This window comes from Zonotrichia leucophrys, chromosome 5 (genome assembly GCF_028769735.1).
Source record: "Zonotrichia leucophrys gambelii isolate GWCS_2022_RI chromosome 5, RI_Zleu_2.0, whole genome shotgun sequence".
Lineage (NCBI taxonomy): Eukaryota > Metazoa > Chordata > Aves > Passeriformes > Passerellidae > Zonotrichia > Zonotrichia leucophrys.
Genome location: NC_088175.1, coordinates 39,274,007 through 39,301,637, shown reverse-complemented (window position 1 = coordinate 39,301,637; position 27,631 = coordinate 39,274,007). Strand labels below are relative to the sequence as shown.

At 41.1% G+C, this 27,631-nt stretch overlaps 1 protein-coding gene across 5 annotated transcripts; it reads right to left on the bottom strand.

Moving 5' to 3' along the window:
* Positions 1 to 74: 74 nt before the first annotated feature.
* Positions 75 to 27,631, bottom strand: KMT5B (lysine methyltransferase 5B). Of its 5 annotated transcripts, none has more exons than XM_064714584.1 (10): positions 26,838 to 27,631; positions 19,993 to 20,232; positions 19,196 to 19,343; positions 10,355 to 10,520; positions 9,039 to 9,148; positions 7,106 to 7,272; positions 6,437 to 6,456; positions 6,143 to 6,279; positions 4,223 to 4,419; positions 75 to 2,886 (listed from the first exon to the last, which is right to left on the bottom strand). In XM_064714584.1, exons 2-10 carry the CDS (start codon positions 20,144 to 20,146, stop codon positions 1,421 to 1,423), a joined length of 2,565 nt encoding a protein of 854 aa, XP_064570654.1. In that variant the 5' UTR covers positions 20,147 to 20,232; positions 26,838 to 27,631; the 3' UTR covers positions 75 to 1,420. The 5 variants fall into 5 exon arrangements, with proteins under 5 accessions (XP_064570654.1, XP_064570655.1, XP_064570657.1 ...); XM_064714585.1 differs by having other exon boundaries at positions 19,993 to 20,228; XM_064714587.1 differs by having other exon boundaries at positions 4,232 to 4,419; positions 26,838 to 27,628.

Below are 27,631 nucleotides of genomic sequence, written 5' to 3'. Positions count from 1 at the left end.
TGTTTCAGACCTGTTTGAAAAAAATGGCTTAGAAAGCTGATTCATACATACAAACAATCCATTGTGCCCAGAAGTTTCCTAACATTCTTTTATTAAAAACCAAAGAGCCAAAGATCGCCCTGATGCTCTTCATTGTTATAAAGCAGACTCTGAAGTATTAAGTGAATTATGTATGAGCAAAGAACTCCAACTGATGCAGAGTTTAAAACTAGGTTTACAGTTTCCTATTTTATTGGCATGGATGTATTTCTAAACTTAAAAACCTTTCTGGCAAGTTATCTCAATTTCTTATGACAAAATTTCTCACAACACACAAATATTTACAACATATACATATTTTTTCATTCTTTTACAACTGGTTCTTAAAAGACAAACAATTCTTAGGTTACCACAGAACAAAAGCTGTGACTTAGTTGTTTTTAATTTGATAAAACTATCATAAGTTAAAGTGAATAGATTTTTCTTTAAATTCCTTGTAGCATTTTACAAGTGCAACAGAAAAATATGAAGAACCAATTTAGGATAGCTGCAGTTCATTGGATAAATGTTGCCCGTCGTAATCACATTATTTCACAGCAAATTCTTGAAAAAATAAGCACCAATCATTCTTGCAAAGAACAATTTTATCTAAAAGTATTGAAAAGTGTTAAATACAAGGTGTTTAATTTACGTAACAAGCAATAAATACACCATATCCAAACTTTATTCTGCATACTGCTACCCTTGTACATATAATGTACTAAAAAGTCAGCAAATTGTCAACACCTTTTCATATTTTTTTTCTCTTTTTTTAAAGAAATCAATTTGACTTCCAACCAACGGTTTGCTACTATAACAAAGGCCACAAACAGTACGTCTGGGACAGCATACAGTGTTAAAACTGACAAACTCCAAGGGGGGAAAAACCATCTAGCAAATAAATTGGAAAGCTGTAGATCATTGCTGGTGATGTTAACATATACTAGAAAACCTTAATATGCTGCTACTATGATTTTGTAAATTGTTTAGTCAAATATTGTAAGAGCAAACTAACGCTCCTACTGATCAAAAATAATTCTGTAGCCACACTGTATTCTCATTGTCCTGCATGGAAAGATCTGATGCAATTTCGTAACTTTGCTTGAGCCTTTATTTTACAACAGAGCATTACCTCTAACTTGGAATTGCACATAAGAAGGCTATTAAAAAGTACAATAAAAATCTGCACAAATCAGACTTAAGAAGAGTCAGTATGCTGTACACTTTCTACAATATTACGTTGATAGGTGAATAAAGAAGTGCTGCCACTAAGTTTTTCAGAAAGTTCTTGAGTTGAGGAATATTCAAATGGAATTTTTGTTGGGTTTTCTATTATTTTTTTTTTTATTATTTTAAAATTTTTTTTAGAAATGACATCCAGGTCAGTTTAAGACCTATAAGCTTATGCATTGAGCCTTAAAGACTGATCTTCTCTCCTCCTGGAAGAAATATCAATATCTATTGAATCCTTGCCAACAATAAGCCTTAATCTCTTCGCTGGAGGAAGAGGAATAAAGTCATCAAATTCATCATCATAGTCATCTTCCTCTTCATCGTCCTCTTCTGATGAAGATTCATCTGCTGTTTCCTCTTCATAGTGACCATAATCATCTACTTCCATTCTTGACTCCAAAAGGGAGAGAGTTTCACTACAACACACACCATTTTCATGAAGGTCCTCTGGGTATGTGCCTCTGTTTTCGTCCTCTCGTTTTAGCTGTATTTTTAATTTTGTTGAACTATTGCCTGATCCTGAGTTAAACCCATTATTTAGCTTTGCTACATATAAATTGTTATCTTTTTCATGGTCTTTACTTAATTTTATGCTTATTTTTGAAGAATTCATTCCATCACACTCTTGATCATTTGCCTTGCTGCTGCTATCATGGCGCCTACGAAGAGTCAGTTTAGGGATCCCAGAGCTATTTTCAAGGATAAGTTGTGCATCATACCTTGTGATTCGTCTTTTCTTTTTACTTTTTGCAGTTCTAAAGCTGTCTTTTGCTTTAAAATTGTCAGTTGTTACAGAGCAGCCACCAGATCCAGGGATACAGTCTTTGAACCCAACAGGTGTGTCCACCACGTTATTCCTCTCTTCGAGTTCTGAATGAGAACTAATTAAATCTGGTACTTCATCCTTCATAGGCGTGTTGTGCATAGTATCAGTTTCCTCTGTTTTTGAAGATGGTTTCACAAGCTTTCCTTGTCGAGATTTCTTTTTTGATGTGCCTGCATCACTTTTCTGGCACCGACCCTCTCCTTTATGTGATGGTCCGTGAGCCGCATCGCTGTCGTTTAACGCACGAGACTGCTGCTCTGCAATGTCCGATTGTGTTCCAGTCAAGTTACTCTTATAGCTATCCAATGTATTTGGTTCAAGCTTTGTGTCAGAGGTCTCCTTCAAACTCATCCTCGTTCTCATCGACCTCCTCGTGATGTAGGTGCAGGGTGCAATATCACCCTGCTCATAAGCACCTTTCACAGAATTCAGTTTGTGTTCTCTCGCTGCATGCCTCGTCAAGCATCCGCTAGAGACTGCAACTTTGACTGGTCCCTCCAATTCTTTATCCTTTTTAATGGGCAAGTTTTTATACAAAACTACTTTAGGCTCTTTGAGAACTAAATTTCCCATTTCAAGCTTTCGAGAAGCATTCTTTTGCTCTGGCCTTTTGCACTGATTTCTCAACTTTATCTTTGAAAGTAAAGGCTTTGCAGGCTTTTTCAGTCTCTTTGGTACCCTGGAATTATTTATATGAGTTAGTTTAGATGAGGTAGAGTTTGATGATGCTGGAATTCTTGATATAGACTGTCTGGTTAATGTTCTATTTTTGCTGTTCTTTTTTATGCCAATTGAAGATTTTCTGTTAGCTGAAAAAGAAAAAAACAGTTTTGTTATGACACTACTTGTATTCTGAATTTCCCACTCCCAAATACTGCAGTTATTTCATTTATTTGGGGAACCTCAAAGTAATCCATGAGACAGGACAGACAGTATGTAGTAGGGAATGAGACTGCTTAACTTGCAACTCAACACATGAAAGGAATTGCTAAACAGGCACGAGAACATCAGCATTTCCAGATACACTTCCCCTTCTCCACCCCCAGTATAGCACGCTGTCTTTTTACTGAAATTCTTCTTCTACCAATTTAAAAAAAAATAAAATCTCTTTGACGTTATCCACAGCTTTTGCTGAGTATTATTCCAATAAAATCTGATGGTCAGCATGATCTAATATTATCTCCAGGATTTTTTTCATGGAGAAGGAGGAAAAAAACCCCAAATACTTTTATCTAATGTAATGGTTTCAATTTCAGGTGAAACTACTGCATACTGTGGCAAGCAAAGAAGTTCTGTCTGCCCAAGAGAGGTGCAACTCTAAATACTGGTAATTAGAGATCTTTTTAAGATTTAGGGACATTTTTTAGGGTTTTTTTCCATTGGTTGGTTGGGTTTTGTGTTTTGTTTCTGTGTTTCATTATTTTAATGTCACAGTAGCAAACAGGAGACAGATGGAACTGCAGTATTTTACATAGCTCCAAACCTCTTTACCAATTAAATCAAAGTTTAAATTATTTGTATTTTGCCCATACTGAGGTTGGTGGAGGTGGGGAAACCAAATAAATCATACTCCCTACTCCACAGAGAGAAGTTTTGCAGGAAGATTACAAACAAAAATCCTTTCCAATTTCTTCTGAAATTACTAACTGTGCACTTTCACTGCACAAGAGGTGCCTGAACTATCAATTCTGGATGTGGAAAGGGAAGAGCTGCTCAATTTAAAAGATGTCTAAAGGAAACAACTATTTGTTTAGCAATATCCACTAAGAGTATTTATTTAAAAATTCTTTTCCCAAGAATTCAAACTATGTAAGTTTTCTTTCCTAAATCATACTACTGCCTGTGGTAGTTTACTGTATTTTGAAATACAGAAATTATTGGCAGGACTTTAACTGACGTGTTTATAAATATTTCCCTTTGATATTAAAAAAAAAGAAAACAAAAGAACATACCACCTATTGTTCTTCAAACACTTGTGGAAAACCATGAATTTACTGTTTAAATTGCCTTCAGATTCTTGAATAAATTAGTTTTAGTGACCAGTATGTGAGAAGCACCTCAACACTGAGAGGAATTCCATCACTGTGCAAGTTTTCCATGTGTTTGTGAAGCCTTTAGAGACTCCAAGCTCTTCCCCTTACTTACTTGCATTACCTTTTTCCTGAGCTGTATCTGCATCAGTGTTAGAGCTGACAGACTGGCTGTCTGAATTCTTGCTGCTGTCTCCCAGCTTCTTAAGTCTGTTCAATCGTTTGTCTGTTTCCCTCAGTCCATATTTACTGTTAATCACAGGAGTAGGTGCTGGCAATCCCACTCTTGATTTAAAAGCACCAGTTCCACGTCTACAAATAAAAAGAAGACACAAGGTATTAATAAATCTTCATGGAAACTTAGAGCTTTGTTTCATATACAGTAGTTTGGATCCCAAGTCTGTCTGGATCAATGATACCAATAGCCACAGAACTGGTTAGCATTTTGTGGGCTGTTTTGTCTTCTACCTGTCCTCTGGGTGCCTAAATGCCTCAGCTGGCCAGCAAGAACAGCAGGATTGAGTACATGGACCTATGCAGAGACATGCAAATCTTCCTGGTGATGACTTGTGGAGGCTTGAAAGAAATTGTACTGTGCCAAATCTCCTACTGCTCCAAACATACCCACAGATCCTTAGAACCCACCATTTTAACATTGCAAATTAACACTCTTTATAGCACAGTTAAAATGAAGACACTTAAATATTAATTTTTTTGTGGTATACAAAGTGACTCTTGCCTCATCAATCTTGAAACAAGCAAAAAATGAGTCCTTACTAATGCCCCCCAAAATAAAATCTTATCTCTTTGACTGCCTCTGCTACAGCTTTGTAACTGAAAAGCAGATTCCTAAAGTTAGAATTACCCAAACATTAGCTTTAAAAAATAACATTTTCATGTACTTAAAATACAAAAACAAGTTAATGAAAATGTTCAGACACATAAAACTAGTTTGTCCTGAAAAAGAAAGTATGCTCATATTAGACTGAAATCAATGATCAAAAGCACTTGAGAAAAACCCCACATCACTCCATGTCTCAAGGGAAGAACAATTCTGGTGCCTGTGCATTCAACACTTTACAATCTCCAGGACTGAAGTACTTTTCTACTCGCAGCTCTCAACGGCACCCTTCACTTGGAATGACATAACATCACATGAGCTTGGAGGCCCATGCCAGAGTGTTTTCTCTTTAATTTCAAGATTTGTTAGCGACCAAAGTAGCCAATAAAAATGAAAGTGGGATTATTAAACTACTTGTATGCAGGTGCACTAGGCTATTTCTCAATATGGGCAATATTTTGTCCTTTATAGGGTTTTTCTTCCTACAGTTGGATCAAACAGAACAGTGAGTTCTGTGCAGGTCCCCTTGGAACTGAGTGAGGCTCTCTCAGATGATGCTGATCCTCCCTACTCACAGTGAGCAGAAGTTTCAACATGGCAAAAACCAACTATGGAATTCTTTCGACTGATGTGAAGAAACCTGGTTGGGACAGCACGTGTGAAAAACAAATATTGAATGATGAACAGAGAGAAGCAAATACTGTCCAAACCAGTAGACATTTACAAATACACAACCCCCAAGTTCTAACAACACTGAGTGAAAAACTACTTTGCCCATTCTCAGCAGGAGAGAACTTCAGTTCCACAAATAAAACATTAATGGAATTTGCTTTATCAAGCGCAAAGAAGAGCAAAAGCTGGGGATCAGTTCACAATGGTCTTGCAGAAGCTGTAACTGCTTTTCCTTCCAATTCTACTTTATTCAGTACAAGTATTTTTAAGAATCTACACCCCTGTTTTGTTCTGCCTCAGTTTGAGCTAATCTCCAGAACAGAGAATCAACAGATTAAGAGAACACAAGAGTTCTCAGGGATCACCACCATTCTGTAACAACACAGAAAAATCATTATAGCAAACAGGTTGGAATCAATTATTTTGTGTCCAAAACTCTGAGTATTCATAATAAAGGACTTTCACAAAATAGATGATGAATATGCCCAATTCTATTTGAAAGCCATTTACATCAATGCATACCTTTCACAGGTATAACATTCGCAGTATTCATTGTTTTCTCCAAAAAACCCATCTCCGTAGTAACAAGAGATTTCTTCTCCAGGTTCAATATCTCTTAGAGCTTTCACACATGCTGTATCTCTGCCTGTTGATACGAACTGGAGAAGCAGATGACAGGAAGGGAAAAAAAGGCTAATCATTAAGGCTGCACAGTATCTGAGTAAGAAATAAAACTAAAACAGTTGGGGAAGAAAAGTTGGAAGGACAAAGAAATACAAAGTAGGGTACTTTATTTATTTATAATTTCTTGCTTACCTTACAGTTAGGTCTGCAATCTGAAAAAGGTCCAAAAGATAAAGTCAATTAACTGTGGATAAGACCTGAAACATGAATAGTTGTAGATATCTAAAGTAAGGATTCACTTTGACTTCAAAGACTGCAGAATCTCAACTAAATACTGGGAGTTAAGTTAGTACTGCACAAAGCCATACATCAAAAGATTCCTGCTTTTGTATAGCTGCATTTCTGAACTCTTCCCTATGCCATCACAAATGTCCAGTTTCCCTCCTCTTTAGAGTAAACAGTTTCATCTTAATTCCTACCTGCTCTTCCTTTGGTACACAAATGCAACACAATCAGCTAAGTTTCTGCAAAAGGTTAAAAAGCCATAAGAAGTTCACCTAATAAAGATGTTACTGCTGACTGAGTTCACAAAGAATTCAAGGAAACCCACAATATGCTTCACTAATTTAGCTGCTAGTTCCAATGTCTCTTTCAAGGAAGACAGCATTGCTTCCTAGAGCCTTCTCTGAGTTTCACAACTGATCAGCTCTGGCTGGGAAAATCCCAGTATGATTTTGTCCTACATTAATATAGTATGCCAGATTCGGGCATTTCTCTGCAAGTTCTTGTGCTGTTTGGCTCATATACAACACTTTTGAATTTCTTATGCTCTTCAACAAGCTTCCTATACTTACTACTCACCATGATTGATAAATGCAGCAGGACCAAGCCATAGTTGTGCACAGTTTTTTCGTGTGGAATACATGACACTGAAGTCATTTTCCCCATGTCTCAGCAGCATGTTTTCTTCCATTTCTGATAGTTCAGCAATACAGCCCACAAGTAATTCTATTTTATCATTTCGTTTCCTTTAATGTAAAAAGAGTAGCAGAAATAAGACTACATGTGCCAAAATTACAAAGCAATTTCATGGAAAGCGAAGTTGTTATAGAATCAATGACATCAAATCTGACGTCAGAAACAATTACAACCATTGTTTCTACAATTTCCTGAGGCTGCTTGCAAGAGTTGATTACTTCAGCTTCTGCAATTGTTAAAACCAAAAGCAAGATCTTTTCATTTGTGTACACTCCCTCCCCATCACCACTTGAGAAATTCTGACTTCCTCCAGCTGCTCTTGCTTGTGTTTCCTAAACTTCTTCCTGTGACCAGGAAAACCCAGCATAATGAAAATGCTTAAAGCTCCATGGCGTATTAAATGAGGCCCACTAGTGACTCTAACAAAGGCAGAAATTCAAGCAAGATGTTCTCACTCATGAGCAGTTCTTCAGCGTGAAGTTGGCCCTTGAAACAGAGTGAGGAGGGGGAATGACACCTACAAAAATCAAAAAAAACCACGAAGCCTTTGTGTGCAGACAGCCCACGTGCCATCATGACTGGAGCAGTGCAGAGGCACTGAATGCTCAGTCTAGTGGGAGCACAGTTTCCATTTTCTTGCGTGGGCATTGTTTCCACTGCTCAGAGTGGCCATTCCACATTACTCTGACAGAGATGACCATGGAGATACTAAAGGTATATGAAGGACACAAACTAAAAGCAAAACCTTTTAAGTGCAAATTTCTCCTTTGACAGAGAGCGCTGAGAACTCTAATCTCTAGTTTTGATTCTTGACAGGTTTCCAGGTATCAGCAGGGTTAAGATGCAGCCCTCCTGTCTTGCTCACTTCTCAGGCTACTCTAGATTTTGAGCATTAATCTATTTTCAACACACCTACATGCATATGCAAAGCTTCTACCGCAAAGAATCAGCCAAGGGATGAACTCAAACAACATCATCAACAACAAAAAAACCCCAAACAAACATACAAACAAGCCCAAAAAACCCCAAAACCCAATCAGTATTTTTTGGGTTGTATCATGATCGTGGAACCCTCAGCTCTGGTCATGAAGAGCTGGAGTCCTCAGTGTATTTAAAGGTTCTCCAACACGTGGAGGTTGTGCTGCCAGCAGCAGGGTGTCCAGCCACTCAATCCCAGTGTGAACACAACCTCACTTCCTCACCTCAGGTGTGCTGCTATGAACAGGTACTGCCACAAAACAAAGCTCATACAATTGGTGTCTACATTTGAAGTGATTTTAAAATCTGAATTAAGCCAGAATCTGCTTGGTGCTGCCACACACATGCTTATAATGAAACTCAGATGTGCCAAAGTGAGATGGGGCACACTAAGATTCCAGACTTGTGCTTCCAGGAGAGATCTATCTTGCACAATCAAAATATGCAAACAACGCTCGTTTAAAAATGGCAAAAAACTCATTTCCTGCACAATTATTTGCTATGTCACAAATCTGCCCTGTCATCTTTCTCATGAAAGTCTAACAGCTCCTGAAAAGAGAAAAACAATTACCTGACTGAAAACAAGATTTAAAAAAAAAGTATAATGAACACTGTATGCACAAACCCAAACATACAAAGGACTACCTTCCAGAGGCATAGATCCTGCATTAAGTACTTAGCAAAAACAGAGAGAAAATTCACTTTTCAAGTAACAATACAAAACTATCTATTTCACTGGTTGCAGTTTTACTTTTAAATCCCACTTGAAAATATATTTTTATATATTCTTTCAAATAATTGACAGAAACAGAACAAAACAGCGACCTGTATTCCTTACCATTCTTTTGTTGCAACGATTTTGGCTCCATTTTGCTCAGAAGAATACCGATTACAAGGCAGTATCTCAAACCCACTGTCAGTTGCAAACATTCGTAAATAAATAAACACCTGCAATGAAAAACCCAGTACTTGTCTGTTACCCGTAAAATGAAAGCAGTGAGGAACTTCTTATTTAAATAATGAAAGTGAACTGTACAAACACACACACGAAATGGATACTGGAGCAGGATGCTGTCTGCTGAAATGCATTTCTATGTTTTATAATGTTTCTATACATTTAAGCCATACATATTATGTTGGTCTTATTTCTTCACAGTGACTTCCAGTAACCCTCACACAGGTATTGAGATTATCCAAAAAGTTTAAGAAAATTAAAGATACCTGGACCAAAATTGGTCTAACTAATGAAAATCAATAATTTTTTCTTAAAATCACTGAATATCTGCATTCAAGAAATCTGTTCATATCTTTAAGAACGACTGAGACCTAATAATCTCTAGAAATCCATTTTATTGTTTGAAGTTCTGAAAAATGATATTACTTCCACAACAAACCTAGATGCTGAATTCAGGGACTGTTGAATTTTTTTTTAAGTTGAGGTGTGACTGTGTTATTCTAAAAACCACTCTAACAAAGCAGAACTTTTTCTGCTAAATCTTTCTTGCATTACTAGATTTGGTGCATTTTAAAGGAGGCCACATTCTTTTTGGTTGTACTTTGAAACAACAGACTCATTCTTGAAGAAGCAGCCTTTTTTGTTAAGTAAACAGTACTATGATTTTTTTTTTCTTTCAACTTTGAGAATCAAAAACTGTTATGCTACATACAAAATGGATTTGGGGTGTGGGAAGTGGAGGAGGAACAACCCTTATGGGTATAGGCCCTACACTTGTAACAAATGGGGTATTTTGAGGTAACAAGGCTACTCCCTTTTCCTTTATCTTCCTTTGTCACCCAATTTGATCATCACCCAGTTGTGAGTAAGAAAACCCTAAAACAAACCCCAAACCCCCCCCCCCAAAAAACAAAAACCCTGAACAAACCACAGTACAAACAAATGATTGGGGGGGGAACCCCTTCCTTTCTATACTCTATTAATGAAGCAATGCAAGTTAACAAGGGAAAAAAAAAGAAGGGTGTGTCTAGTTAGGCTTTAAAAAACAAAGGAAGTTTCTCTTAAAAAACAGTAAAACAACATATAAAAGAGCACTTGATTGCTTTACTATTGCTAATAGTATACTTAAGAAAATTTTAAAAACTTTTTCTTTGCCTTTCAACCCTCTGAAAAAGCACATTAATTACAAATACACCTACATGTTCCTTGAATAACCTTTCCTGCATTTTGTTCTTGTTAAGAAAATAGTGCCGGGCCCAGTCACCTGACGTCAAGGACTTGAAGGCTTTTTCTAAGTGCTCATCTTTCTTAAAACGTTCAATCACCTCTTTGAGTTCTTCTTGCCTTCCTTTAATAGGTCGAAATCTGAAATAAAAAAATAAAACTATTCCAGTCCACCATCAGTCATTCTCAATTCTTTCTCAGTTACAGCACACAGTTCTTTTGCTACCCATATAAATATTTAACTCCCTGCATAAAGACACTGACCAACCATTGCCAAACCCAAAGCCTTTTTATACTGATGAATTCACTACATGGGTTTATGTGGATTGCAACCTTAACACGTGCATTCATATAAAATACAGCTCTTAATGACAACACAAGAAGTGTCTACAAATACTAACACAGCAGATGCTACATCTGTGGAAAATTAAGGTTCCAAAAGTTAGTGCAATCGTAAATTTTTTCCCCCAAACAGGAAATCTTGAGCATGTAAATATGAAAACAAACACCTGTACATTAGCAGAGAATTCTGCCTTCTCCCCAAAGTTTGAGATTTAAGAAAAGCTACCCTTCGTATCTTCAGTGGGAAAAAGTAACAGAAGAAAACCTGCATGACTGCCAGAAGTGGCAGCTCCATTTTTGAGCTGCAAAACCACCAAGAGAAAGCAGCACTTAGATATTTTGCCAAATCCCTATCAATTGCCTTTGACTGAGCACATACCCTTATATGCTCTGCTTTAGGGCAGAGGTGGGGTGTGGGTATTCTTACATACATGCCACACCCCAGGGGACTCTTCACAAAGATAAAAATTTACCAGGATCATGAGAAACAGTTTTCTGCAGCTCTTTTTACAACTGGAATGTTCTGCTTACAGAGCATATGACAGAAATGCTAAACAAACTAAGAGTTTTGAGCAAACATGTAAGTCCTGTTACTTTTTGCTGGAAGTGCATAACTATGCTGATTTTATTTCCTCTTACTTACCAAATGAAATCTGTATTTCATTACAAATATAAACAAGGGAGGAAAGAATTCTTGAAGTTGGTGGAAGGAAACCTCAATCAACTTACTCACTGATGCCCTGTTTTTTAAATTGCCATATGAACTGGCTTACTGTCACCTTATAACACTGAATGTTACAAGTAACTTATTTTAATATGACGACAGAAGATTTGCCTCTTCCATGCAACTTGTATAAAGGAAACAAAAAAGTGTTACCTCCTGATTTTGTTTCACTGAAATACTAAGGGTCTAATCAGAACTAAGTAACAACCATGAGGATTCAGTTTCCTTCCTTAGAAGGAAGACGCTGTATTCATGCACCTGATACAATGAAGACAGATCTCCTAAGCCCAGAATCCCTTTCAGCAGGTTTTCAGCGTTCCATGCTACTGCTTTTATAAATCTCTCAAATCTCCATCTGAAACACTTCCTTGTGACATAATAACTAAGCATCCTTTTAGACCTTTTTGAATCCAGCAAAATTTATCAGCATTAACCTGTGGGCTTTCAGAGGACATGGTGAGTAAGGAGCAGACATCAGGTTCAGTTCACTTCTGGCTGGGATATGACATTGAACAAGGCAGCAGGAATCAGTTCAGAAACAGATGCCTGCTTACAACTGTAGCACATACCATGCCATGAAGTTTCAAATCAAGTTCTTTATTAAAGATTATACTGGTACTGTCATCCCAAACAGCTAACAACCTAACAAGCTGATGAGACCTCATGCAAGAAAACTCCCCTAAAACTAGAGATGACACAATCATTATTTTTGTTCTGCAGCACACCAAAGTCTTCCTCAACTTGCCAGTCACACATACAAGTATCTCTGCTCTCCCAAAACCAAAAGACTTCGCCCAGATTTGATAGTCATAACTCACAGAGCTTCCTCATGCATGAACAGAATTTAAAATCACGTAGTCTGAACTGAACTGACTAGCTTCAGAACAGGACCTGCACTCACTTTCAATTTCAACCAGAAACAACTTTCCCAGCAAGGAGCCAACTGCACTTAGGCCAGGAGAAGTAGAGAGCTCACCAATCTGCACAAACATATAACAGTAATATGTTGCTTACACCTCTATCTGCAAACATTGCACAAGAGAAAAACCTACAGGATTTCCAGTTAGAATTGGTCTTCAGCTTTGTCTGTTCTTGCTGGGCTACATGAATAACTGCCCTCTCTGTTACACTGTATTTCACATGTTGAAATACACAATTTTTGAGCTAAGTGACCTGCAGGAGCAAAGGTGGGTGGAAAAGCCATCACATTCAAAATTGCATTAGCACCTGAGACAGCAATGTATGTGCTGATAGACATCATCATACTTATTCATCACTGAGAATGCTGCTCTAGGCTAGCTAAGAAAGCAGGATCCCAACTGAACCACCAGTGTGGGAAAGAAATACAGATAAAAAAAGGAGAGCAGATGCTAAGCTTAACAGTGTCTCAAGACCTAAAGAATCAACACCCTCTATTTTCTAGCAATTCAAAGCAAATCTTACAGCCCCAAGTGCTCATATTTTAGGTGTTTCACAACACATTCTCAGAGGCTGACTCGATGTCTACCTGCCCAGTTACCTCAGGTAGCTCAGGACCTGGCCCCAGCCCCTGAAGGTCACTGGCACCTCCAGGGGTCACATTCAGCAGGTGTCCCTTGGATCCTTGTCTCATGCACCATACTGCTGGTGGAATTAATTTCAGCCATTAGCAGAAACTTTTGTAATGCCATTCCTGCGAGGTACAATAGTCAGCGTATGCCCAAGACCTTCAAAGCCAAAAAGATGGCTGGAAACAAGAAAGGGATGAAGAGATGGTAGAACCCCCAAGATGTGACATGGTCAGATGAATGCTGGACGGCATGGCAGGCATTTCAAACAGGAACTGGGTTTTTCAAAGAACATGACTCTCTGCACCCAGGGGCTCAAAGATTAATACCAAGGACTCTCTGCAGCACTACTGCCAAAAAGTTGTTCATACACAGTGGCAAGACAGAGATAATGAGAAAAGATAAAACAGGAATCTAAACAAGCAAGAAATAGCCACAAGTTCATGGAAAGATGCTGGAAACCAATATTATGTTTAACATTTCACTCCAAGGGTTCCCAAACAGATGAAACAGAATGACAGTGTGCACCCTGAGCCTGAGCTGGAGGGCTCTTCACAGTTCAACAGCACATGTAAGTTGCACTGAGAGCACATGAAGTTTGTAAGCAAATTCAGAATACTACAGTTCTCATGAAGTCTTTCACAGATATATCTCCATATATACTTTAAAAGGTACCTTCTCATTTGAGATGCTGAAGAAGCTGAGAAACCCTAGAAGTTCAATGCTCCTTAAGAATTTGGGTCTGCTGATAGATACTTCATTTCTCCCAGGAGTATAATTAATTAGTTTATTCATTAGCTTTTTGCAGCCAAAATGCCAATTGATTTTGAGAAGCAACCTTGTATACTACCCTTTGGTGTTACAGGGCTTCCACATTTACTCATGACATTAAAAAAAAACCCCAAAAACCTATACATCTGCTGGAAGAATCTATACAGTTTCTGAGCTCCACCATGAAGAGAGCCTGAAAAGGCCCCACAGCTAAATGTATACATATAAAATGAGCCAAAGAAACTGACTTTTAAGTATCAGTAAAACAAGTGACTAGTTCAAAGAAGAGAGATAGAAAGAGCACAAGGAAACCAACAGAACAAACCAGCCAACCCAGTCTCTGGAAAAAAAAAGGCAATTAAAATCAGAATTGTTTATCCAGACTCTTGGTTTCCTCCTCTGAACAGTACCCTTATTAAATTCCATCATGGAAACTGAACAAGACACATTGCTGTTTGAATCTGCTCACTGACACAGACTCCTTGAGCCACCCTAAGAGCAGCTTCCCAGGTCAGGTCTCACAGGACATGAAGCCTGCTGCAAGACAGTCAGCTGTTAGAAGTGAGCAAAGAATGAAAACCTCAGCTACGACACGGTCTTTAAAGAAATAGTATCAGCCCTTCTTCCTGACAACCTGCAGAACAGAAACTTCGCACACTTCTCTAGAAAATACTTTTTTTTCCTAGTCAACAAGATCTGATAAAGCTGTGGCCACTGCAGTTTCAAAATCAGATAGAAGAAGATCTCGTCCCAATTAAGGGCAAACTGGCATGGTCTCAACAAGGAAGACGTAGGAAAATGGCTTGGGGAAGCAAAGCTCTTTCTCTCTCAAGTTTCTCTTACCTCAGGAGTACTTAAAGACTCTTGGAACTCCAAGGTATAAAGCCAAAGGTCAGTGAGATGCTTGCCTATAAAGGAAGTTAAAGGAGAGTTTCTGGTAAGTTCAGAAGCACAGCACCTCGCTCAGTCTCAGTCACTGAGAGCAGTGAGTTTGAACAAAAAGGATAAATTGATCCTGCAAGAGATCCAGTATGGAACTCCAAACAGCATATCAGTGCATGATAAAAGAGTTTTACTTCCAAACCATCTTTCTTAACTTCTGACTAGGGAACATCAAGAAGAGTGAATTTATCAAAACCATATCAACCCATTAGCCTTTGAACAACAGGCACCTTGTCTGGATGATATTTCTATTTAAGCAACTCTGGAAAACAGCAAGCTTATGTCCATCTAGTACCAGAGACTGAGCACAAAAGCTGAAACTGCAGGCCTGTTAAGCATTCAAGATAGCAAAACAAGAATTGAAAATCATCTATTTAAAATAAGCATAAACATAGATTTTGGCTTCCTCCCTGCCCAACCCTGTAGTGTGAGCATTTTTTCCTCAAAGCTCATTATGAGCTCATTATGATCAACTTGTTCAGCATTTATTGCCAGTGTTTTCATACTGGCAATAAAAAAAAAAAACCTAATGTTCTTTAAAGGCCAAATTTCAAAACAGCACTTTTAATGAAAAAAGTAATCCACATTACTTAAATTTCTTGAACTGACACTAAATACACACCAGTGTGGTCAAAACTCCAATATAGCTGAGAACAGAAATAAAATTCTCACAATTTAGCAAAGAAATACTTTTAAAAAATAAATACGGGGAAGACAAGAAACCCCCCAAACCAACAACCTAGCACTATCTCTAATCCTGTTCTGCCACTCCACATGGTAAATTTAATTCAGCAGTTAACATGACCACTGGATGCAAGCCATTTCACGTTTTGAAGATGTAACACTTTTTGTTGAAGCTAAAAGTAAAAAACTGTAAAAGTAAGGTGGTGGGTGTTGGTTTGAGAGGCAGGGCATGGTTGTTTAGTGTGTTTCTTTGGTTGTGATTTTTTTTTTAAATTCAAAACATTCGGGAACAGCAAAACAGTTGGTTCCAATGCAATCACTGTGTGATTTATATACAGTGAATGAAGACAATCAGGAGCAAGGTAAAGGACTTCACTGAATTAAGCTCTCAGTGAAAATAATCTAGAAAAAATGGAAAAATCAGATTTTATGCAAAAGTCAAAAACAATTTTGTAAAGTACACAGACACTGAGGTCTGAAGAATGTAAAAGCTTCACTTTGAACCAGGTTACCACTACATAAGAGTTGTGTACCTCGAATCCACTATCTCCACAGCACTACAACATTGAAGCTGAACTGTATGGCCACATAACCTTATTTAGCAGAACCCACATCACTTTTTCAGCCTCCAGACCTTCCTCAAGATGAACACTGAACTCTTCAATTATTATACTGAAATGAGCCGAAGAATGCAGGGGAGATTCAGCACAGGCTCATAAATGCAATGGAACTGCTTTGTGCTTTTTGTCTCTGCTGCCTGCTGCTGACTCTAAGGGATGAAAAGGGTGATGCACCCTGTCAAGTCTGGTCACCTAAGTCAGTGACTGCTCTTGAGGCAGTGTTGAGAGAAGCAGCTTCCTGTACATCATCCCCAGGCATTTAATGTTTCCAATGGAAAACACAGAAATTCTGAAGGCTTGGTCCTTTAGTCCCATGTAATCAGACAAAACCACCCACATCACACACCTGCTTGTAACTTCACTAAGAGCAGCAAACAGACCACAACATATCCGACTTCCTAAAGCATTTGCAGATCTGGAGACACACTGGAAGTGCTCTCAGTATCCCCTAGCATGATGCTGGTGCTTTAGGGAACCAGGAAACAACACTGACTGGTAACAGGAGCACATGATTGGGAGTCTGGCTTCAGGTTTGAACAGTAACACCTTGGTATGTGAGACAGGATAAAGAGCAGATTAGCCACTAAGGCATGTGACTTCAAGATTCAGTGCTCAGCCTCGGGAAAAGCACCCAAAACTAAGAAATGGCAAGACAGGCAAGAACTCACTTGGCATTTTACAAGTGTCAGTTTTAATCTTTAGTGTTTGGAAACTTTCAACCCAGGAAGTGTAGCTTGCAAAATGAGTTTTGTTTTTTACCAGAACAAATAAATAAAGGCTGATATAACAAGATTTGAAAACAACAAAACCTTTTAGAACAGTGATACTTGACAAGAACATACTTTCTAAGACATGGGGTTTCTTTTATTAACTGCTAAACTGCTATTCTGTTGAGATAAGAGCTACAAAATTGATGAAAGAATGACAACTGAGACTGTAAAAATGGTTGGAAACTCTGGAAACATCCTGCTTTCTCTGGGAAAAAGCGCTTACAGAGAAGACACTCATGCATATAAAAGTACAGACCTGGCTTCCAAGGTATGGGGAAGAACTTCAGTAAGTGATCATCAACTGCAATGGGCTGCAAAAATACAAACCTCTTACATGTTTCCAACACAGCACAGCAGAACAGTGGCACAGACACTTTCACAGGGCATCTTCAAACCAATCAGAACAAGGGAACAGGAAATCTTTGCTTGCCACCATAACTGGCTGTTGTATTTTAAGCATACCTCCACACACAAACTATGTAACTAATGTGACTCCATGGCACTGAAGCAGAAGATGCCCAAACATAAGCTGCAAATCTTCAATTCTACTTCATCATAATATTTGGGTACTAGCACATAGCATTTTGGAAGCAGTAGTTTGTTCACACCTGCTTTCCCCTCACCTTCCCTCAAAGCCATTAAAACAACAGTAAGGAGCACTAGAAAGACTACAGTTTAGTAGATGGGAAAAGATAATCTAAGCATCACAGCCATGGTAACAAGCATGTGTCATCACTGCACCAAAAAGATAAACAAGAACTATGCTGATGCCTGGACTTTAATTACAACATCAGAAACTTTTTCAATAGGACAGTATGCTAGAGGCAGAAGGCATGCATCTGGTAGGAGTTGTAAGCCCCACCTAAGTACTTCCCATAGTGCTCCAAGATTATTAACTACTGTCCCTGCAGACTGCCTGTAACTGTTTTACAAGTCTGAGAAAGGAAGAAATACATGATGGCCTTTGTGTAGCTTTTTGGTTCAAAATAGTAATTAAATAAGTATTTTAGTAGACAACCTATCAACATAAAACAACATTCATGAAAGTAGCTTTTCCAACTATTAAACAATGACTACATCATTTCCACAGCAAAAAGCCTAAGAACTAACAACCTGTGCAAAACCTGCAGACAATCATTCGTGCAAGAGCAAAAAAAATCCTTTCAGCATATATTCTTAGCTTGATTAACTGATGAAAATACAAAGACACTTCAAGCAGAACTGTAAGAATATCTGCCTGGACTGTGCTACTGTAACCAACAGCAGGGAGGGAAGAGGAAAAACTCCAATATTCTTCTTAAAGGTGGATATTGCACTCTCCAGCAAAAAGGAGAGATCTCTTTGGGGTAAGTCTTTACAGTTATTAGGACCACCCTGCTTCAATTTCATGTGCAGCTGATGCTTTCAGGCTATACCAACAACTATTTATGTTATGTGACAACAGCAATAAACCCAGCAGTCATTTTTGAATCGATCAGTTCATTGCATACATGCAATCTGCTTAACTGATACTGTATGCATGTGACTGTGCTGCACAGGTGAACTGTCCTTTAAAAATAGTCACAGCAACAGTTTGAAGGGCTGAGAGTCTGTTTCCCATGATGTGCTGCCAGGAAACTCCAGCTCTTATTATTGCACTGTGTATTATTGCAATACAATTCCTGTCCTTAGAAACTTACAGTTTCTCCATTGAGCTATCAATACAGATCTTGCATGCAGACAAGCTTAAGAGAGATCTATAGAACACAGTTATCATCAGTGATACATCTGTAACAGAGGGAGAAGCACAAACAGCTAAACCCTGAGACCACACAGAATGCACAATCAAAGCATTCACACGGATTGTGTAACAGGGCAAAAGTAGGGGCAACTCTGGTAAGCAAGTTTGCAGCTGGCACACTCGTTGATCTCATCCATACAGACACATGTGAGGAGCCATCCCTTCAGCAGGGGTCTGCCAGAACTTCAGATCGAGTAGCACCAACGCTGAACTGCTCAGGAGCTACATCTTTCTTCCGTTGTTTAAGAGTAAGGAAGGAAAAATAAAGCATCCAGCACATGGAATAAACAGAAAAGTTACCAACCACTGGCTTCTGCCTTTGAATACTTTCAAATGACTACTGGTTTCAAACTTGCAATTAGTTAACTGTTTAAGCTAGAACACGGTGCCTATTGCCAACCAGTTCTACAGCACAAATACACGAGACTAATGGAAAGCCCTATGATGGAGCACTGTGAGAGGCTGCATTTGTAGTGCTGAGTTCCAGACCCACATGCAACACCATTTTAAAGGCAGAAGCTACTCACAAATTTGCATTCTTTCACTTTCTTAAAACATGCACAAAATTCCACGGTTTTGCTGATTTACATCAACTAAGAAGATGAATTCTTTTCTAGAAAAATAAAGACAAGTTACCTAGTATTCATTTTGTGTGTCTGAAAACCTAAATAGGGATCAAGAACCAAACTAGTTGCTAGGTCATCATTTTCACAGAGTTCCTTGGCAGACATTCCAGAGGAAGGCACATAACGACTTTGTCCCTCAAATCCTGAAGCACCACTACCTGCAAAGAAGAGAGCACAAATCAGATATCACTTAAGGGATGTTATAGAGCCCAGCTACGTTTGGAGACAGACAGACACACAGGCTGGAGGCAGAAAATACAGAACAGTTGAGGAAGACAACAAAGTACTTGGAGAAGCAGAATAAAGGACTGTAAATGACATCTGAATAAAGGACTAATTTGCATTTAATCCTCCATCCCAGACCAATAGCAAAATAAGAATCCATATTCCTTAAAACCTTTTTTAAGGTTTTAAAGAGAACTGCTGCAGAATGGCTAATGATGTGACTTGATTAAAAAATGGGGTTTACTTCTACAAGTGTATTCACTGAAAGTTGGGCAAGGACTTCAAAAGATGTTATCCACTTCAAATCATACTAGTTGTCACTTAGTGCCAATCATGCATTTTATAATTACAACAGTTCAAAATTAATTTACACCCAGTTATTCTTACTTGACTTTTAAAGTGATCTGAAGAAATCTATATTCCTGAAGGGAGTTAACATACCCAGAAAACACACAATAACTAATATTTTTATGTTAGCTCCATGCTGACTGCAGATGTCCCTCATGAATTAGGTAAGACAGAAGCCTGCCTGGCAAACTAGGAAGTGAATCACAGCACTAAGTAGCTGAAACATGTACATACATCTGCTTGATCTTCTCTCAACTCCATTTTTGCCCGTCTTTGGATTCTCCCTTCCTGCATGCTGCAATTTGGTCTGTGCGTGGTCATTAGACGACTTGCTTCCACTTCTCCGGCCATTCACTACCATGTTCTTGGATTCTCCCAGCCACTTCATACCCACAGACAATCTGACTCAGTTGCATTTAGTCACTTTTCAAAAGGCGTGGAGAAGCGGATGAAGAAATTCAGTTCCAATTCTTACTGGAAGTAAAACAAACATGATTAGAACTTACTGGGAAAATGCTTTCAAGACACAGAGTTAAAAAAAATAGTAATAATACTCCAACAATAATAATAGAAGCAGTAAAAGAAAACTGAAACACACCCCCACTCCAAAGAGAAGGTGGGGAAAGGTGGGAGGAAAGATGGCAATCTGCATTTGCATCAGGAAGAAAGAAAAGCCATTCATTAGCACCAGTACACAGATCTGTGAGCAGGTGAAGGCCCGTCCTACAGCTTACAATGGCATCTGGCAGCAAGGACGAATCCTGGAGCTAATCAGTTGCCAATGGCAGCTCATTTTTAAGAGCTGGACTATCCCCACAGATATACCTGTACAAGTACACGTGGGTTAACATGCCCACAGCTATGTGACTCCAGACCCAGAGGATTTTCAAATACACATCCAATAAAGATTTTATCTCCTAATACATAAAACTCATAACCTACTGGGAGCTCCATAGCAAAGACCATTTCACATGCATCCTCCAAGAACTAAAGATGAGCACAGTTTAGAAGAACAAAGGAAAAAACCCAACTGGAAAATGGACATTTTTGGAATGGGGTTAGGGGAAAGATGTTACATCTTTATTCAAAAATCAGAGCTCAAGAAACCCCCAATGATGACCTAGAGAACCCAGGCTACTATTCTTACTATTCCATTTTACAAAACAAACCAGTCACAACACACCCGGTTCAACGTGCCAATACTAAGTGGGGTCACAAGCAGAGTTGCAATTTTACAGTACATAAATGTCTAGCAAAGCACATGCTAGTTTTTGCCTGTAGTCTCAATGTCTTTTACATAAATAATTATAAGAAAGCTAATCATGTTTTTGTACACAGTTGTGTCTCACTGTGTATAACTTGCAGGAAAAGATCCGATTTACAAAATTATTTTACAATTGCACTTACACATTAGTAATTGATTCTCTTGATTTTAATTCACCCTTCTCCCTACTGCTTCCTCACAAAGAAATAAATTGTGCCTTTTCACTTTACTGCAATTATATAAAAAAAGCAATGCTCTGCTCACAGCTGGTAACAGGCCATTGCAACACACATTTCAATCTGATGGAAGAAATGGAACAACAAACTAAGAGATGTTAGAAATACTGTCTTTTGTAGAAATTCTGCTTTTTATCAGGTAAGAGCAGTAAATGACTAGATTTCTGTTAGCCACTTATGTGATCCAGCTACCTAAAGAAATGTTTATGGCCAGATGATTTGTAATTAAGTTATTTACAAAGATGCAGAAGATTGAGGCAATTAAGGAAACACAGTAAAGACTCTGTTGTATATTAACAGACACATTGGCTCAAGCATCTTACCAGAACATATCACCCAGAAATGGACAGGTTTTAGAACCTTTTACAAATTGATAAAGAAGGGCAGTAAAGACTATCAACAAAGTGTAACAGAATCACACTGAGCAAAAACTGGCTCAGTTACTGCATCAATATCAAGAAAACGAATTGAAATAGTTTCAGTGGACAAAGAATTTTCTTGCTCCCAGTAAGAGAAGGGATTTTCTTTAACCTCAAGATTAATTCTATTCATTCAACTATAGGTAGACCTAGCTCTTTTACAAAGTACCACCAAAACACCCTTGGATAGGCTTTTATTTATTTCACAGAGCTTGCTGATAACATACACATGTAAGTTTATCATAACATACATCTGAAAAAAAACCCCAACCCAACAAAACTTCAAAAACAACCAAACAACCCCCTTAAATTTCCTTGTTAAGCATCCCACCTGTCAGAAGAGCAACTCTGTGAAGCTCTGCCACTGACTGACTCTGATGTCAACTCTCAGACTTCTCTTTTCTTACATCTCAAACTATGCATTTTACAGGTCTATATACTCTAATTAACCCCCATTCTGCCATGTTTTTGTACCATTGGTAATGAAAAGCGTTAGAACAGAAACGACATTAAAGACCTGCACCAAACTCAGCCTCGGTGTCTTTGTACACTAGGACTGAACTCCACACTGTGCTGGCTACAGCCCAAAAGCAGGACAGGGGAATGAAACTGCCATGAAGTCAGTGTGGGTGAATGTGCATTGCATCCAACAGGGTGGGGGAAAGCTTACTGTGGCACTTTCTGCCAGTGCCCAGGTGCAGCAGCCACAGAGGGCTGAAGGAAAGGCGTTCTCTGCACCTCTCACAAGGGCCCTTTGGGCAGGGTGAGCACTGCCTGTGCTCACTCACTTCTGCCTAACCAGGAACAGCAATGACAAGGAAGGGACCACTGCAAAGGTAAGCAGCAACGTAGCCACAGAATGATACTCAAACTGTACTAAACATTAGGAAAAACACTTTGTTCTGCTCCAAAAGAGATTGATATAGACAGCACATAAGTCCTCCTCAAACAAAATCAGGCCATTTAGTGATGCATAGCAAAATTCTGGTAAAAAAATTATTATTTTTTTGGGCTCATCAGCCTAATGAGCAAGAAAACCTCTGTCTCAATCTACTGCTGTCTCTATTTTCTAATATCAGCTAAATGACAAACTTGAAGACTGCAAGTGTGCTTCTCCAGCCACTGTTCAATGGGACAAGAGGCAGTGGGCAGAAAGAGATGCACAGAAGTTCCACCTGAATACAAGCAGGAACATCTTTACTGTGCAGGTGAACAAGCACTGGAACAGGCTGCCCAGAGAGGTGTGGAGTCTCCCTCACTGGAGGTATCCAGGATCCATTTGGACACAGCTCTGTGCCATGTGCTCTGGGATGGCCCAGCCTGCGCAGGGAGTTGGGCCAGAGGACCCACTGAGGTCCCTTCCAGCCTGACCCATTCTGTGACTCTGATTCCTTCTCCCAGTACCCAAAACCACCTTTCCAGACATGATACCAAAAGCCAGAAACAACAGCAAGGATTCCTTTCCCCATGAATATCTCAGCTGCTAATGCCAACAGAAAACCTGAAAGGAAGGAAGAGATGCACCACTAACCACCACCATGTGGAACTTATATCTTCTGACGTGATTTCTTCTCACTGCTTTCTACATCAGATTCATACTGACAAGTCCTTTAGGAACTGAGGGAGAAAGGGGAGATGAACACTATTTTCCCATTCAAGAAAACACTCAAATATACTTACACCACCACATACTGTTGCTACAGAGCTCTGCCATCAAAATCTAACACCACACCTGGAGCACTTAGGACTTCAGGTTTACTATGACCGTGAAGTTTACCAGCACAATTAGAGCTTCCAAGGGACCTTTTGCACTTCAATATAAATGACCACAATGCTGCTTTAACCCTTTATTAATAATACCACTACTCTTTAAATCACACTGCCTTTAGCAATTGTATTATGCTAGTTTGACAGGCACATTTCCTCAAATGCCAAAATATAGCTCAATTGCATTTGGTACCTCTCACTGAGGTATTTGGCATTTCATTGCAACAATACTCTTAAAAATGAAAACTGAAGCACAAACACAATTAGTACAGACAGACAACAGACCTTCTTTAAAATACAGCTTACGGATTTTTTAAAAAAATATTTTTAAGAACTCAAACACCTACAGTTTGGCTTGCTTGTCTTTTTTTTTTTTTTTTTTTTTTTAATTAACAATAGCTGCAAGAGAGTTTTCCTCAACAAGACAGTGACCTAAAGCAAATATAAGAAACACACACACAAAAAAAAAAAAAACCAAACAACCTAGCCTCAGCTCTTCTGGATAAATCAGAGGTATCAAGAGAAAAGAAAGGTTTCATTATTGGTAACCCTACAAAAAGTAAACAGACCTTGGAATCTGGGAAGCAGAGCAAAACTGTGCAACTAGTTTTCCTATGGGATCACCAGAATAAAAATGACTGATCAAAATCAAAGCTGAAGGAAAACTTGCACAGCTTTAAGGAGCTATTCAGAGCAGTCTCAAGTCTTGTTGAGAAGACCTGAGAGTACTGAATCTGAAGGTTCAGTAAACCAGATCCCCAGAACATGTTTTTGAGTGGCTCTCTTCAGCTCATTAATGCTGAGAATAAGCTCAGTGCAGAACTGGACATGTATTAATAACGGCACAGGGAGGCTGTAAGACTGTGTCAAACCTGACTCAGGTCAGTCCAGACCGTTGCAGAACTGCAGCCCCAGGATGCAGGTTGGGGAGAGCACACCTGGATCCAAAACTGATCCACACCCAGGCTCCAGTCTCCCACCAATAGCTTGGCCTGTACATTCATTCCCCTTTTTTTCTTGTGCAGCCGCACGATTTTTGTGTGTCAATTTGGATACTAATCCAAGCACAGCACAGGCACAGCAGCAATCCAGTACCAGCACAAAGTGAGTGACAAAGAGCAAATGACACTTGAGCAGCTCCTGCCCCTCCTCCTCTGCCCTGCCATGTCCTCCACGGGGTGCTCTCTCAGGGTGGGGCCGAGCACAGCTCCCCAAAGCCTGTGTGACTCCCTCAAGTCACTGCAACAGCTCCAGCGCTCAGCAGTCACACAGACAATAGAAAAGCTCGGCTGCTTCCAGGGGAGGGAGAACCTCCTTCCTCCCACTTGCCAATTCACACAAACACTTCCACCAATGCCTGCGCTCCGTGGACTTCTCCACGACCCAAATTAGCTCTGTGTGTGTGCAGCTATGTGACTTACACAGGTGCAGGCTCAGTTTGGGGCAGCCCCACCATGGCTGGGTCAAACAGCTCAATGAAGACTCCAAACCAGCGTAACTCCAAAAGGAGCACTGCTGCTCCCCCAGCTGCTTGTGCCCTCTTCCATGCCATCCCCCCTCTGTGCCAGTGAAACAAATGCAGAGCCAAGCGACCTGAATGATTCAGTCACTGAATCAGGGGAGTCACCAGACAAATCCGAACCTGGCAGGCTGGAACCAAGAGTGGCTGTTATGGGGCAGGGGGAGCACACAAGGTCAGGGAAGTGGTCAGGAGTACTTCAGCTGAGACTTCTCTGCATCCTCAAACCACAGCTCTGCTTTGGCACAAGAGTATCGCACCCGACACTTACTATGCTGACTCGGGCAACAGTCTGTTGCCTGAAAGCATGTGTCGTTTGCAGGGAAGAGCATGCTGGGAAATGTAGTCCTGGAATAGGACAGTGCTAACAGAGCAAAAAAAAGCATTCAAGAGCCTAATGAGTCCTGTTACTGAGTATACAAGGATACATCATCCCACTCATTCATTTAAATGCAATACATTAAGCAAATGCTTTAAATAAGTATGAATTTCCAGTTTGTGAACTCCAGTGGGTATAAAGCAGAGATGTCTGTGTCTATCTGGTCCTAATAAGAAAACGGCCTGATAAAGAAACAATAACATCCAACTTTTCAACCAAGTAAGTCTTGATTTCCTCCCATATTGTTACTTGCAAGGAAGAAAGCAAAGAACTGAACAGTTCAGTATTAATGAAAACTGAAGCAGCTGCATCCGTAGTTATAGTGGCCAGATTATGGAAACAAGGCATGGCTCTATGAGAACTTATCCTACAATTTTAATCTCATTGATAAAAACTTGCCAGTATGTATTTATAGTTACACTATTAAACACTGATCATATTGCCGTCTCATATCACACAATCAATTAGGTTGGGAAAGACCTCTGAGATCATCGAGTCCAATCTGTGAGTGAACACCACCCTTTCAACTAGACCATGGCAATAATTGCCACGTCCAGTCTTTCCTTAAACACCTCCAGGGACGGTGACTCCACCACCTCGCTGAGCAGCCCATTCCAATGTCTAACCACCCCTTCTGTGAAGAAATTCTTCTTGATGTCCAAGCTAAACCTCCCCCGGCACAACTTAAGACTGTCGTCTGAGAAACTTGTCCTGAGACATGTTTCTCAGCACTGAATTTAACGCAGCAGAAAACTCCACAAAGTTCTACACTTCAGGTTCTCACACTGCCTGGACACACCCTGACAAAACACCACGCACTCCCCCTCTCACTCACCGGTTTTCGCGATTCCGAGAATAGTCTTTAAGGTAACTTCCCTTTAAAGTTTCAGATAGAGATATTGGGCAAATACATGCCTTTTACTCTTTCCCTAATGGCACGTATCATCCGATAAAAAACCACAAAAAACAACCCCAACCAAGAAAACATACCATAAAACCGCCAAGACAACTAGTCCGGCCGTTCCATCAAACCGCGGCAAGATCGAGAGGGTCACTAAAGCCATCACCCCAGAGGCAGAGCTACTGGAACGGGCAGACACTCCCGGCCCGGAGCGCAGGGCCGGCCCGGCGGAAAGGGGAGCGGGACCGGCTCCGGCCCGGGCGGCGCCGCCCCCGCGCCCGCTGCTGCCCCCTGGCGTTCTCCGCGCGCCGGCGCCGCCGCGCGCCCCGGCCCCGCGCGGCCCCCACCGCCCCCGGCCCCGGGGCCCGGCCCCGCCCGCGGCCGCCCCTCCGCCCGCGGGTCCCCGCTGCGCCCGCCGCTGTCAGCGCCCCGACGGCCGCCCCCGCCCGGCCCGCGGCGGCCCCGCACGCTGCCGGACCCCGGGCGCGGTTCCTCACGGCCCCCCCGCGCTCAGGGGCGCAGCCCTCTCACGGCCCCGGCGCCTCCCCTGCCCCACAGAGCACACACAGACCCTCCCCAGAGACCCAAACTCACCGCCCCGCGCTGGGGTCCCCCGCCGCCGGCGCTGCCCCCGCTGCCACCGGGGGAAAATGAATCATCAAAGGCAAGGGTGCGGGAGGGGGGGGAGGGGGAAGGGAGGAAGCTGAAAGGGGGAAAGTGAAGACCGAGCCAGGGAGGGGCGGAGTGGGGAGAAAAACTAAGGAAGAGGGGAGAAAAAAAAAAAGCGGCTATAGTGATAAAAAATAATTCCAAGTGGGGGGAGGAAAAAAATGGCGGATTAAAATCCAAGATGGCGGCGCCGAGGGGCGAGCGGCGCAGGGGGGAGGCGGCGGGGAGAGCCGCCTGGAGATCCCTCCGCCGCGCCCCACGAGAAAGAGTCCCCCGGGCTCCCCCGCAGAGACCCCGCGGGGTGGCGGCGCGGACCGGCCGCCGCTTCCTCGTCCTTCTCCTCTTTCCCTGCGGGGAGCCCTCGTTCCGCCGCCCTGCCGAGCCAGGCGAGCGCCGCGCTGGCCGCCGCGCTCCGAAGTTTCTTGTTCCTCCCGGCGGAGCCCGCGACCTCCTCGCCCCGTCCGGGGAGACGCCGAGTGCCCCTGCGCTCCCGGCGGCGGAGGGACACCGCGGACACCCGCCGCCGCGTACTCCCGCCGCCGCGGAAGGATACACCTCTCGCAGGGAAACACAGCCCGCCCCCAGCCGCGCCGCTCCCCGCCGCCGCCTCCTCCCGCGGCCGCTTCACCGCGGGCGGCGCGGGGGCAGTCGGGGCAGCGCGTCTGCCCGCGGAGCGGGGACGGCGGCGGCCGCAGGGCTCATGACCGCCCGGCGCGGCG

What these genes read in the sequence shown, in the direction of transcription:
- KMT5B (XM_064714584.1), bottom strand. Translation starts at nt 20,146, where the DNA reads ATGAAGTGGCTGGGAGAATCCAAGAACATGGTAGTGAATGGCCGGAGA. An exon ending in TGAGAGAAGATCAAGCAGAT is followed by an intron (nt 19,344 to 19,992) that starts GTATGTACATGT and finishes TCTTCTTTGCAG; the next exon opens with GTAGTGGTGCTTCAGGATTT. An exon ending in TGCTGCATTTATCAATCATG is followed by an intron (nt 6,457 to 7,105) that starts GTGAGTAGTAAG and finishes GACCTTTTTCAG; the next exon opens with ATTGCAGACCTAACTGTAAG.